This window comes from Colletotrichum paranaense (genome assembly GCF_030867605.1).
Source record: "Colletotrichum paranaense strain IMI 384185 chromosome Unknown Scaffold_3.1, whole genome shotgun sequence".
Lineage (NCBI taxonomy): Eukaryota > Fungi > Ascomycota > Sordariomycetes > Glomerellales > Glomerellaceae > Colletotrichum > Colletotrichum paranaense.
In genome coordinates, this window is record NW_026848961.1 from 511,537 (window position 1) to 525,361 (window position 13,825).

The window sequence follows — 13,825 nt, forward strand, 5'->3', positions numbered from 1 at the left end:
CATGTCTTTTTGATCGTTTATCAAGCTGTGTATCATTATCGTCGATTATCGTTTATACTCCAATTCATGGGGGTCGTCTCAGAAAGACTCGAGACTGATTATAGAAGACGCCTCACTTTGAACAACACACCTTGCTCTGTCTGTCCATCCCAAGTCCTCCTATCTCTCCCTCTCCCTGTCGGAGGGAGCGGGACCCGGTGACCGATCAAACATGCTCACGCTCGCGATACTCCTCGGCGTCATCATCGACGGCGTCGGCACAATCGACGAGGGCGGCGCCCCAACGGACACGGGCGAAGCCATCTCGGACCCGTATAACTCGTACCGCCCCTGCGTCGTCTCCTCCTCGGACCCCGGCGTCTGCATCTCCCTCGGGTCCCCTTCGCGTCCTTCCTCCGGCACGGAAGTCATGCTGTGGCCGTACCCGTGGCCGTGACCGTAACCGTACCCGTAGCCTCTCTTCTCACCCCCAGAGTCCCCAATCTCTACGGGCGCGACAACGTCATTGGGCGAATGCGCTTGGAGCGGCACGCCCCGTCCTCGACCAGGCGTCCCCGCCCTTCCCCCTCCGGCTCCGGCTCCGGCTCCCGAACCACTACCCGGAGACAACCCGGTCTCGTCTGTCTCGGTATACGGCCCCGCAACGGCATCCGGACCAAAGTAATCCTGCGTCGCGCCGCGACTGGGTCCGTTCGGTCGGGACCCGGACGTGACGTCCGATAAAGCCCGCACCCCGCGACTAGGCCTCTCGCTCCCGACGCCAGAGACCCCTCCTCTTCCTGCTCCCGTTCCTCTGCTCCGCCCGCCGCCGCCGCTACGCTCAGACATCGTCGCCGTCTCGGTAACGGTCCCCCTCCGCCGTCTCCTCACAAAACAAAACCACGCGAGCGCGCCGGCGAGAGCACACCCCACAACAGCAACGCCAACCCCGATACCCGCCTTCGCTCCAGCCGACAACCCTCCCCCTCCGCTGCCGCCTTCGGGGACGGTGGTATACCCCACATCCCCCGTCGCCGTCGGGTTCCCCGCCGCGCACCCGGCCGTCCCGCTGACGACGGTGCAGTGCATGAGGTTATCGCAGCACCCCGCCGCCGTGTCGTCGCACGCGTGCTGCGTGGTGGCCGTACACTGCGGGTCAGCGGGCTTCAGTCCCCCCGTGGCAGATGATGTTACGGAAGCGGAGACCGTGCTTATGCAGCGGCCGCCGGAGACGCAGGTCTGGCCGTAGGAGCAGCAGCCGCCGCCGAACTGGGATTCGCAGCGGAAGGCGGAGGGGGAGGGACAGGTGCGGCCGCAGCAGGCTGAGGATGTCGAGAGGGAGGTTGTCAGGAGGGCGGAGGCGGCGCTCGTGGTCCGCGAGACGGTGGCGGTTACGGTTATCGTTGTTGGGCATTGGTAGGCTGTCGCGGGGCAGTTTGAGTCGCAGAGGGAGCCGAGGGGGCAGCACCATGGTGAACTGTCAGGTTTTACGTAGCAGTAGTTTGTGTTTGCGCAGCATGTTTCTGGGTGGCCTATGTCGACGCCTGTTTGGATGTTTTTAGTTTGATGCTCTTGGTGATGAGTGAGACTACTCCCTTCTTCTTCTTCTTCTTCTTCTTCCTCATGCTTCTAGTATGTAGACACTCTTTGGGGGTAATGTAAGGTGAATCCGAAGTCAAGGGGGGACGTCGAGTGAGGATAATGATAACACTTGAAGGAGGTTCGTACTTACAGGAATGAAAATTTGGGTTACATATACCGCCGTCGCGGACAGCGAGCCGCGGTGCGTCGATGAAGAAGCGCGGAACGATACCGGCGCCCCCGACGGCTGGCGACATGTCAACCGCGGCGTATCTCTGTCTGAAGGCCGCATTTGTGCCGGTGGCGGCGGCGGCAGCGGCCAGCGTGAGAATCGCGAGGAGCTTCATCTTGTCTGCTGCTTTCCCATCCCCCAAGAACGGCAACTTTTGATCGGGACAAGAAAGAGCAACGCCGATTGAAATGCCGAGTTCAATTAGGAAAACATTGCTCTCAATCCACGAGGCTTTTGCGAAGGAGAAGATGAGAAACTTTCCCGCCAGCCTGCCCTTTGGTGGTGGTGGAAGCCTCGGAGGATGGGGGGATCGTGTGTGTGTGTGTGTGTGTGTGTGTGTGTGTGTGTGTAACAACAGCGAGGCAAACCGCGGCTGAAAGGGAAAAGACGAGAAAAAAGCAAGGGACATAGAAACAATGGTAAGCAAACAATTTGAAGAGTGGAGGGGGAAAAGATGACAGTGATTAATGTAGGTAAGATGGCAGCGCACAGAAAAGGCTGCTGCTGCTGCTCCTGCTGCTTCCTGCTACAGCATGCGCCTAGATGCAGGGTAAAGTAGCATACACCCATCATGGGAAATAGAGGAACATGTAAGCAGAAACCCCATTTCCTCGGCTCGGGGGTAAATCCAAAGTTCCTTGTGTTTCCTATCTATTCCATCTTGCACTCACGCAACCTAATTTCAGAATGGAAACCCATGAAGAGGAGGATTGTTCAACTAGAACATCCAGCCTCTGTTTTGGTGAAAGGCGTGAAACGAAACCACTCGGTTTCCTCACGAGTACTTCGTTCGGTACTCGACTCGAAAATGCAGAAACGGAGCGCCAAACTAACTCACTTGCCCCTCTCGATCGCGAGCCGAAAGTATTCCTCGTAATCCGTCATGGGAAATGATTGGTCAGCCTATTCTCGCTATCCCATCTTCGTTGGTTCGTTCTTGCTGGGCCGCTGGGTTGCATATCGGGAGACCACCACCACCACCGCCACCATCCACGGGCCGGCATCCCCTGTCCCTCGTGGCGACGCAGAACATAGGTATACCTAGCGGCTAGCTTCTCCAAGATTCGCGAGGATGATGGATTCCAGGGAGACTCTTCCAGAGCGTAAGAACTCGGCCAGTATTTTTGCTGCAAGGGAGAAAGAGAGAGAGATCGCGGTGGGTGTGAAGGTATTCTCCCACTTTGTGAACCCCCCTCGCAGGCTGCTTTCTAGTGTGAACAGTACATGCGTGCTCCTATTTGCAACCAATCGCCACGCGAATGGACAATGCGATTGTTAAGAGAAACCAGCATGAGAGACCCCCAAAAGTCTGGACACCAGCATCAAGGAGAGTCGTATAGGCGCCCCTCCTAGAGCCAGTCAAAGACTAACAAACCAAGTCAAATGTGCTTCGACTTCTTCCTCCGCAAGAGGAACACGAAACTCGACTGAAGAGGAGAAGAGTGATCAAAGTCGAGGGATGAGGTTGAACGACGCCTGTTGCTATCAAATATCGAGAAAATAATTGATCGGACAGGAAAAAGTCAAGAATCCAAAGCGGAGTTCCTCAGGCCCGGCCCGCCCGGTCAAGAACACCCCCTTCCCGACGACGGATTGACGGCCCCAAGCGCCAGGAGAAAGCGGCGGGCCTCGACGACACACGCCCGCTAACGCTAGCGCCCGAAACCCCCACAGTGCAGAAGCGGCAGAATCCCGAGGCCACAGGCGGTCAAGCCACAGAGAACCGAACCCCACCAAACGAATCTACCTTTACCCCTCCACCCACCTCCTCCCCTCCGATCGAACTTTCTCATTTTTGAAGATATTCCCAAACGACAAAAAAACCAAACCCAGACACAACTTCCGCCTACGACTCGCGACACGCACTACCACAACTTCATATGAACCCTGTTTCGACTCAATAAAAGAACAAGAGGGGGGAAAAAACAAAGAGGACAGAAAGGAACACAGCAAACTGCCGAAAAACAATTGGAACACCACCCGCCATCCCGATAATCCTCCCAACACACATCACACAATGACAACAATACCACCACCAGAGGGCGCAGGCGCATTCCCCCTTCCCCCCCTCCTAACCCACCAAACCTCAACCCCGCCAACCCTAATAACCCAAGGCGCAGAAGCCCGCCTCTACCACACAACCCACCTCTCCCCCAACCGCCCGGCAGCCCTCAAATACCGCCCGCCCAAACCCTACCGCCACCCGACCCTCGACGCCCGCCTAACCCGCTCCCGCATCCTCGCCGAAGCCCGCGTCCTCGCAAAATGCCGCCGCGAGGGTTGTCCCGTCCCCGCGCTCTACGCCCTCGACGAGGTGGCGGGTTGGCTGATGCTGGAATGGATCCCCGGTGCGCCGGTGAGGGTGAGGATCAACGAGTGGCTTGGGGAGAGGAGGACAACAGCAGCGATACCAGAAGAAGGAGAAGAAACACCAGAAGGAGAGATGGGGGGTCCAGACGCGACAGCACCAGCACCAGCACCACCAGCACCCAAAAAGGACCCAACGGGCATCAAAAACCTCATGCGCAGAATGGGCACAGCAATAGGCCAAATGCACAAAATCGGCATCGTCCATGGCGACTTAACAACGTCAAACATGATGCTCCGCCCCCCGAAATCGTCAGACACAAACGAGAACAACAACGACCCCCTCGACGGCCGAGTCTTCATCATCGACTTTGGCCTCGCGAGCCAAAGCACCTCGGACGAGGACCGCGCCGTCGACCTCTACGTCCTCGAGCGCGCCTTCGGCAGCACCCACCCGCGCGCGGAGGCCTACTTCCAGGACGTCCTCGACGCCTACCGCGACTCGTACAAGCAGGCGCCCGTGGCGCTCAAGAAGCTCGAGGACGTGAGGATGAGGGGCCGCAAGAGGAGCATGATTGGTTAGTTAGGGGGACTGGGTACGGCGTTGTTTGGAAACATTTCGAATCGATCTACTTGCGGAGAGGATGGCGAACACATGCACCTACAACAACAAGCTTGCGGAGATTAAAATCAAAAGAAATGTGAGACACATGACGGCATGGAAAAGAAAGTCGAATCAAATTGATACCCATGGAGTATTTCGGCGTGTTTGGCCGTTTCTACTTGATTCGCTACGTCTTCATCCGTCTCCTACCGTGTACATATCCTGTACTTTGTTCAGTCCATCATGGTGGTACAGAGAGGTGCATTCTGTCTTGATGCCATCTATAATTGCCCCAAAACTTTGATAAAGCCCCCATCCCCATAAAAAAACAACCCTACGCCAGGTATAAAGTAATAATGCCGTGTGATATAAAACGCCGTGTCATGCTATTATTAGTCGATTTCCATAACGACTTTCGAGACCCAGCTCATTGTGTGTGTGAGCGTTTTTGTCGAGACGCAATATCGGCCGTGACGCGCAAGCATTTGCCCCCAATCTGCTCTATTCCTGCTTCACGAGACACTTTGTCTCAAACCACTTTGCAAATCGCACTGTCGGGATATCAAACAAGCGCCAGAAAACATCGGCGGCCCAAATGACCGCAGGAATGCAGCCGCAAGATCCCAGAACGAATCCGGCATTGTACCACCAGCCCTCGAGGCCGGTGATGGCGTACGCACGTCTCTCAATCATGTAGCCAACGGTGTGCATGACTGGTCCGTGCATGAGGTAAAGTGCGTAGCTGATCTTGCCGAGATACTGGATGGGAGCGAGGTTGAAGAAGCTCTTCCATCTAGGAGAGTGGCCGACGCAAAGAACGAAAATGACAGCTCCGATAGACTGCCAGAATCTGTATCCTTCCTCCGTCCACCACTTGGGAATGAACGTGCAGAGCCAAACCCAACCAGGAGTGATTTCGTAGTTGATGTCAGGCTGGCACATGAAGTAGATGGCAAGAATGCTGAGCATTGCCCAGAAGAAGCCCTTAAGTCGACTTCCTTGGGGAGCGGCGGCGCTATTTGAAGGAAGGACCGAGGGCTGCGGCACAGGCGTGTTGTTGCCCATGATCTGATCGTATTCCGCCAGCATCATGCCAAAGTAGAACAGCAGCAGCTCCCAACGGTTGTTTCGGTACGTGAAGGCGATGATTCCCGAGAGGAAGAGGAGGCGGAGTCCGGACCGTACGCGAGCCAAGCCGATCAGGGTGATGAACAGGTACATGGAACAGCGGAACTCCACCGGAATTGTCCACAGGTGCACATCATATGCTAAGAATGGTATTAGCAAACCTCAACACACAAATCCTCCACAACCACTTACATGTGCTGCCACCAAAGCGCTCCCAGCCAAACACGTGGACAAAGTTGAACATGCTCCAGACCCAGTCGTAAAACTGCTCCGAGAAGGTGTCCAGCGGCTTCGGGTGAGGCTCCATAACGTTCTTGTGGAAAGCCCGATCAATGGCAAAGTCTCTGGTCCATTCGTATACTCCAAACTGGAGCAGGAGCATGATGCAAAAGGTCGAGATGGCAGTCGGCATGTACAATCTGATGAATCGACGGAATATCAAAGACGTCGTCGTCACGGAGAATTCCTCCATGTTTCCGGCCCTAGCAAGCTTGATCGGCTTCATGGAAAGAGCGTAGCCGGAAATTACAAAGAACAGGCAGACCGCTGGCGGACCTTGGTAGAAGAGTCGGAAGAAGGGCATCTTGAGAATGTGGTAGTTCTTTTCTGATGAGCCCCAGCCTTCGGCAATGATGAAGGCTTGGTAAAAGTAGTGGCAGAAGAAGACGAAAAGCGCTGCTAAGCCTCTCATGCCGTCGAGATGTGATGTCGGAAACAGCTTGTCGGTTCGGCCTCGTTCTCTGGTGAATCGGCTCTGGATGAAGCTGGGTAGCAGGAAGATGAGGCCGCGGATGACGGTAACCCGCCATGGTATGGCCCGCGTGTAGCCAACTACACCCCGGGCGACGGTCGACCATCGTGGTATCGCAAAACGGACTTCGAGGTCGGCCCTACCGCTCTCGCTCTCGACGTCGGACAACGTCTTCTCGTCTAGGAGTCCCATACCCTCCTCGTGTGAAAGGGACACTTTTGAAGCAGCGTATCCGTTCATTGTCCTGCAATGCAACCGGCGAGCGGGTGGATTTTGGTGTTGGTTGGGTGGGTATAAGGGAGGCTCTCGTGGCCGGAAGGCAGGCAGGTAGGAGGTACAGTATCAAGCAAGCACGGCTTGAACAGGACAGGGCCAGAAGGAATCAAGTAGTAGAGGAAGGGGAAGGTGGAAGAGGGGATGAGGCGGTTTTGATCCGGAAGGCCCTTGTTATTCAGACGATCTGGATCTGCAGAAGGGAGGGGCGAAAGGAGAGTGACGGTCGGCAAGGGCAGGTAAATGTAATTGGGAGCAGACACAGAACAGACAGGGCCTGTGAGAAAGGATGTTTCCCGAGGAGGAGGTACCGCCGCTGGCTCAGGCTGGCTGGGAAGCGTGGGTGTTGCTGGGTGCTGCTGGATGCGGCTGGGCGTATGTCTTGTCTCGTCTCGTCAACGAGCCCGTGACCTTGACCTTGACCTTGTTGATGGGACCTGGGCTTAAGCAGGACTTTTGGGGGGGAAGGGGATCCAAGACCTGGGATACCTCCGCGACGTAGCAAAGGCGTGGGCCCTTGAGAAGAGGGAATGTGGAGAATGGGTACAGGAACAACAGAGGGAAAGAAAGAGATTGGTAACCGTGAAAGAATGAGAGTAAACAGGTCAAAACGGAAAAGAAAAGGGTCCGGCTGGGCTGAGGTGAGAACGACACGTTGGAAAGCTCAGCGCATAAACGATTCGAGGTTCCCGGTCTGGCAATAAGAGGAGCAGGACGGGTTGGTATCCGTAGGATGTGCCAATGTGGGGTTGATGCCAGGCGGCTGTGACCTCAGAAGTTGAGAAAGAGGTGACTTTCGAGGCGAGCAGAGTTGGGAGAGAGCGTCAGTGGTGTGGGTAGATGGGGGCCTGTTTCAGGGTTGTGCAAGAGTGGGAAAAGGTTCAAGTGTGGCAGCTATGACGGGTTTGGGAAGGGATGCACCATGGGAAAAGACCAGGCAGGTGCAGAGTGCAGTGTGCAGAGTACAAAGGTATCCGTAAATAGGTAGAGAAGGTGCATTCAAAAGCCTCGTGTTATCTCTGTTCCTGTTCAGTCTTCCATGTGTTTCTTGGTGTCCGTAACGGAAGGTTACGTTTATCTTGTGTTTGTGTGTTTGGTGTTTTCGCCTCGGACGGCAAGAGAGACAAAAGAAAAGGTGGAAGGTGGGATACCTGAGGAACTCTTTCCTTTCTTGATGTTGAGTTTAGAGGGCCCTTGGAACCATCGAGGAAGGGACGAGGGAATGGGAAGGAAGGCACCTGCCCACTTTCAGTCTGTTCGTTCCTGTCTTGTCTTGTCTGACACGGGAAAGGCAAGAATGACGGGACTAATAAACTGTAATTTTGGTTTGATGGATGGGAAGGGAAGGCAACACCAAGTCACAAGTCAACACCACCGCCGCGGGCAAGAGAGGGAAAAAAGTCAGAGGCTCGTGGGTTCGAACCAAACGAAGGATGTGGAAAGGACCCAGCCGAGGCGCAGATGTCAAGCAAGTCAGGAGCGCCGCTGACTGTGCACCAACAACCTCAGACTTTTTTCTGCTTCTCTGATGATCGGATTTCCTCTCGACGCGGTGCGTGGTGTGTGTGAGTGTGGTAGGTGACCAGACTCGAATGATGAGCACGGTCGCCGAACGGTCCAATGAGCTACATGCAAAAGAAGGGATGAAACGATGGAAGTAAGCCGCTCGTGACAACGTACGAAGAATGACCGAGGCGAAGTTGGCTGATAGAGAGAACAGAGTACCGAGTATGAGTACCGAGTATGTGTGTCTAGACGAAGGTACCCAACGATGAGACGGAGAGTAAAATTGAGAAGGGGGTGGGAGGGGATTCGGGAAGAAACAAAATAGCCTCTATTCCAATCCAATTCAGATTGTTAATTCGACGAGGCTAGAAACGGCAGGTACAACGTTCTTCTTTGCAACGGGTACCTAGGTTTGGGAGCATTTGGTAGCGTTGCCTTCCCATGTGCCAGTCTGCAGATAGATAGATGGCTTGGAAACTTGCAAGTAAAGTTATCGCTTCCAAGAAACATTGGGTCCAGTCGCGGACACTGGGGCAACTTGGGGCGGGAGATGGAAACGGGGCCGCGTGGTTTCACACTTATATGAAATATCGAAGCACGTCCAAAGTAAGTGGGATAGACTCCAAGAGATGGGCGGGCGGCCGGTAGACCAAAATAAGCAAGGACTGCTCACAAGAATAAAGGGGAAACAAAACGATAAACGATGACCCTACGAGCCCCGGGAATATCATTTGAATGAAGCGAGACGAAGCAAGACAATGCTGGGAATGCAGCATCGGCAGATCTAATCTGTTTGTTGACTTTGCACTGCGCACTTACCTCAGCTGGCTATTTACTAGGGATGCATACACAAAAGCCCGCCAAACAATCTGGGTGAGAAAAACCAAAGTAAAAATAAAATCACAAAAAAACCTGCGAGGATCCAAGACACAGTCGATATCTGTCCAACGAAGAACAGCCCGGTGGATTGAGTGTGGAATGGTGCGTAACATGACTAGATATTGCACACTCGTCCCAGTGTCTGAGATACGCAAGCCACGCAGGGTACGTAAAGGGCCTACGGAGTCAATCAATCAATATTGGATCCAGTCCTCCTCTCAAAGTTCTCAATATCGTCGGCTCTTCTCCAATGGATCCAAACCAACCTTGGAATGATCCAATAGAAGTCTCCAGTCCCCCGATTCCCCTTTCATGGAGACATGGAGAGAGGGATGGGATGTCCTCTTTTTCCTCCAACAAGTGGAACCCCCAGTCCGCCGCGGCGCGCCGCCCATCATCTCCCGCCCCTCCTTCCTCCCTCCCTTCTTGAGTCTTTCCGCCGGGCGCATCACACCTAGACACCTTTCTGCAGAATATTCTCAACGGGGTGGAACGAATGACGGTTCAACGGCTCGTCTGGGCATGACGCCGAACCGACCGGACCGGGGGAGGGGGGCCAAGGTCCAAGGAGAGGAGGATGAGCATTGGCAAGGGTCTCAGGATCCATGGGGAAAAAGGGGATCACTGGGACTCAAAACCTCGAGGGCGGCTCAAAAGGGGAAGATCATAAGATGGAAACGTTCGTAGGGTTACTCTCTGTTCCCGCCGAGAGAATGCCATGGCCGCCCATCAAGCCAAAAGACGGCATCTCAGGACCGATATCAGGTCTCGGCGCATGACTTATCAGGAATCAGAAGCTCCCCGGTACCACTTTTTCGCAAAGAGCTGTCGTAAGCGGACTGGAGTACTTGTGCTGGGGAATATCGAGGAATGCCACATATTGGCCAAAAGAGAGCGATTCGATGGGCTCCAACAAATGGAGGTGGTCCAGTTTTTCGGTACTTTGTGCGTCCGTCGGGGGTACTGGCTATGGACACTATGGATGGATGGCGGTGGTCTCAAGGTGTTGCAAACTTGCAGTAATTTCAAGGTTGAGATCGGCGCTTGGATCCACGCTACCGCGCTCGGGAAACCGGGGGGCACAAGGCTCGAGTGTTCGAGACGCTGCGACGGTCCAGGTGTGCGGCGGCGGCGGCGAGGACGGCATGGCACGGCATGCACACTTGCAGGTCTGGAAGTTGGAGTCGCGGGCCAGGTACCGCACTTCGCCAATTCGCCTAGCTAAGGTATCAGTGTGGCACGGTCATGTAGGTACCCGTCTCTTCCAATGAATCTCCAGCCTCCCAACTTCCAACCTCGGCGCGCCTCATGTCGTTGGACTGGCACACTAGACGAGACTTGATAGGAACGTAGGAGAGAGGCAGTGGCGCGCCCAGCGCGTGCAGGCTACAGTACCTACCTTACCTAAGGTATGCATCTCCTCAAGATTCCAGTGGGAATGCAAGTATGTACTCTTGGTCTTCTCCTCCCCCCGTCAGGGGTACAGCTTGTTTCCCGGCAGTCAACCCCTTGGCTTTGTTCCAGATTGGCAATCCGTCACGCAGGATGCATGGCAGGCACCGCACCGCCCGTCCGTCCTGCCGTGCCTGCCACACTTGCCACAGGTACTGCCATGTGCTGCTGTTGGGAGTTTGCCTCAACCGCTATCTGCGGATTTGCGTACTAGACTACTGATACAGACGGAAATAATTTGACATGTATGATGTCTGGGACAAGTGCTCCGTCTCCCATCTCCGATCCATACCAACAGTCATTTGCCAATTCATCTCCCATCCAGTCGCGTAGACGGTTATAATACCTAATCCGATCAGTCCTCTTCCTTTAAGAGTTTAGGCTCAGTGAGTTGACTCAACTCCAGTTCCTCGGCCTCCTCTATCAACAATGTGCCAGTCAGCCACACCTACAGAAGACCGCACAGCATTATTCCAGCATACCCATACCCGTAACAGCGAGCCGCCGGGTTTCGCAACCGAGAAGGGGAGAAACCCCAGGCCTCTGTTTTAGGATCCCGTCTCTCTCTCTCTCTCTCTCGGCTCCCCTTAGCCTCTAGGTAGTACTGCGTAGCATGTCCCCAATTAAAATCAAGAACAGACTGACGATCAGCATCCGAAAGCCGAGTCAGACCACCATCCACCAAGTCAACTTTCGGCTCACTGGCTTTCAATAGACAATACCCCCCAGTGCCCCCCAAGAAACCCAGGGGGCCAAGGGAACAGGCGTCCCTGGATCGACGTTGCTCTCGGCTGTGAGACTTCTTCTGATTCTCAAATCCACTGTCCAGACTAGCACGATCCAGTAACCAGTCCCGTCCCCCGGAACAAAAGACTTCTGTGCGGCGCGCCTTGCTGACTGACTACGCTTAATTCTACTCCGTAGCCCGAATACCTCGCTGAGGCTCGCTCTCGTGAGTCTCAGCTCGTCTCGTCTCGTTTCCTCATGTGATGTAATGAATAGTAGTACACATCAACGTAGCATTGCAGACACGGGACGCGAGATCTAAATTTGTACAAACAGAAGAGTTAATCCGTGTTTCTTGAACCATGTCGATACTTAGTAATAATACATCTTACGTGTGGTGTTTTTTGAGTTTGGAATACAGAGAACCACCCGCCTGACACAAACACGTCGAGTCTGTAGTTAGCCGCAGCCCGAACGTCGTCTCGTCGCATCGTCCCGTTATACCCGCCGTCTCATTAGCTTTTTAGGTATCCTCTACGTCTGACACTGAACCATAAAGGGAGTGTGTCTTGTACAAATATGCGAAACCAACGCCTCCCGGAACCCGTTACATCCCAGCCTATACCACCGAATCCATCATGCCGCTTTCTCCTACGTCATGATAACAATAGCAAAAAACAGTCAAATACGCCCAGAACACCTTGCCTTTATATCATCAAGCCATACCGTCCGTCATCTTTTAAGTGGAGAGCCAGTCGAGGAACTCGGGGGTGAAGTAGCTGATGACAATGGTCGCACCAGCTCTCAGGATACCTTCAGTCGACTCGAAAGCCATCGCCTTCAAGTCGAAAACGCCAGACTTGGCCGCCGCGTGGATCATGGCGAATTCGCCACTGACCTGGTACGCGGCGACAGGCATGTCCTTGCCGAGCTCCTTTGCGTCGCTGATAATGTCGAGATACTGGCTGGCGGGCTTAACCATGATGATGTCGGCACCCTCGCCAATGTCACGGACAATTGCGCGGCGGGCCAAGCCACGGCCGCCCGGAGGCAGCTGGTAGCACTTGCGATCGCCGAATGACGGGGCAGAGCCTGCGGCGTCACGGAACGGACCGTACAAGCAACCCGAGAACTTGGCCGAGTATGACATAAGCACCGTCTTGTGAGCGATGCCCTCCTCGATCAACTTCAGCTTGATGGCACGGATCCGGCCGTCGTTCATGTCTGAGGGAGCAACGCAGTGTGCGCCAGCGACCGCGTAAGCAATGGCAACGTCGGAAATGCGGTCAACGGACAGCTGATTGTTCAAGCTGCCGTCGTCACGCAGGATACCGCAGTGGCCGTGGGAAGTGTACTCGCACAGGCAGACATCGGCGCAGATGAAGAGCTGAGGGAAACGCTGGCGTATAGCGCGAATGCTTCTGATAACGGGTCCCTCTGGGTCGTCGGCGGCGGTACCAAGAGCGTCCTTGGTCCCCGGGCGCACGGGCACGCCGAAGAGCATCACGGAGCGCAGACCCTTGCGCACAAGCACCTCCAGCCAGGCCATTGTTTTGTTGATGCCTCGGCGGTATTGGCCGGGCAAAGAGGGAATCAGGATCTCCTCGTCGTCTTGGTCGGAAATGAAGAGGGGGTAGATGAGCATTGACTGAAGAGGGTTCAAATCAGCAATGGTTCACGGATGACTGGATTATGCCTTGAGTCGCAGGACTCACCTTGGTCAACTGTCTCTCGGCTTGCCACGAGCGGGCAAGGGGGTGGAAGTAGCCGCCGTGCAGCTGGCTGGAAATGTCGCCAGAGATGCTGACGCTTGTCGCCGCTGTGCTGGCATAAGACATGGCACGGGAAACTTGCGACCGGCCATCATCAATGGTAGAGACTGATTGAGGACCGCGGGGTCGGCGCGGGACGCCGGACTCCCTCATGGTAAGATCCTGAACAAGGCTGGAGAAAGACATGTTGGATTACGGCGTCGTCGGATTGTATTGCAGCTACGAGTATTGAATGGGGGGTTAAGTCGATGTGAGGAAGTGGCGAACAGTTGTTGAATTGCGAACAAGCAAAGGGGTCGCGGGAGTCGCAATAGGAGATTCGGGGTGGTTGAGGACTTTTCTTTCGCCCGACGGGTGTCGTCAGGATTTCAATTCGGCGGGAGGGATTAAAGACGACGAGAACGACGTTATTTTGGAAAGGGATGACTCGGAAGGTTTGGGGCTGAAGATGGGAGAAGTACGACGGTTGAGGTGGCACAGGAGGGAAGTCAAAAGGGTTCACTGCGCCAGAAAGTTGACGGGATTTGAAACGGACCAGCTTTCCCTTCCCGCTTTGGCAGGCACGGCTGGGACTCGGCAGGAGACGGAGTTGAGCGTGGAACCTTCCTGCCAAGCCGTCCTGGAAATGAACCAAT

General features: G+C 54.8%; 5 protein-coding genes across 5 annotated transcripts; 2 read left to right on the forward strand and 3 right to left on the reverse strand.

The window, feature by feature from the left end:
• Positions 1-159: 159 nt before the first annotated feature.
• CPAR01_03711 (uncharacterized protein) lies at positions 160-1,907 on the reverse strand (the record flags this gene model as incomplete). Its single annotated transcript, XM_060487997.1, has 2 exons — positions 160-1,523; positions 1,739-1,907. 2 exons carry the CDS (start codon positions 1,905-1,907, stop codon positions 160-162), a joined length of 1,533 nt encoding a protein of 510 aa, XP_060352203.1.
• Positions 212-1,167, forward strand: CPAR01_03712 (uncharacterized protein; the record flags this gene model as incomplete). The annotated part of the gene is made up of 3 exons (XM_060487998.1): positions 212-406; positions 455-660; positions 744-1,167. 3 exons carry the CDS (start codon positions 212-214, stop codon positions 1,165-1,167), a joined length of 825 nt encoding a protein of 274 aa, XP_060352204.1.
• Positions 1,908-3,809: 1,902 nt separating the features above from the next.
• CPAR01_03713 (serine/threonine-protein kinase BUD32) lies at positions 3,810-4,682 on the forward strand (the record flags this gene model as incomplete). The annotated part of the gene is made up of 1 exon (XM_060487999.1): positions 3,810-4,682. One exon carries the CDS (start codon positions 3,810-3,812, stop codon positions 4,680-4,682), a length of 873 nt encoding a protein of 290 aa, XP_060352205.1.
• A 522-nt stretch (positions 4,683-5,204) lies between these two features.
• CPAR01_03714 (acyltransferase) lies at positions 5,205-6,822 on the reverse strand (the record flags this gene model as incomplete). Its single annotated transcript, XM_060488000.1, has 2 exons — positions 5,205-5,971; positions 6,024-6,822. 2 exons carry the CDS (start codon positions 6,820-6,822, stop codon positions 5,205-5,207), a joined length of 1,566 nt encoding a protein of 521 aa, XP_060352206.1.
• A 5,335-nt stretch (positions 6,823-12,157) lies between these two features.
• CPAR01_03715 (delta-aminolevulinic acid dehydratase) lies at positions 12,158-13,376 on the reverse strand (the record flags this gene model as incomplete). Its single annotated transcript, XM_060488001.1, has 2 exons — positions 12,158-13,066; positions 13,134-13,376. The coding sequence occupies 2 exons, from the start codon at positions 13,374-13,376 to the stop codon at positions 12,158-12,160; spliced, it is 1,152 nt and encodes a 383-aa protein (XP_060352207.1).
• Positions 13,377-13,825: the final 449 nt, after the last annotated feature.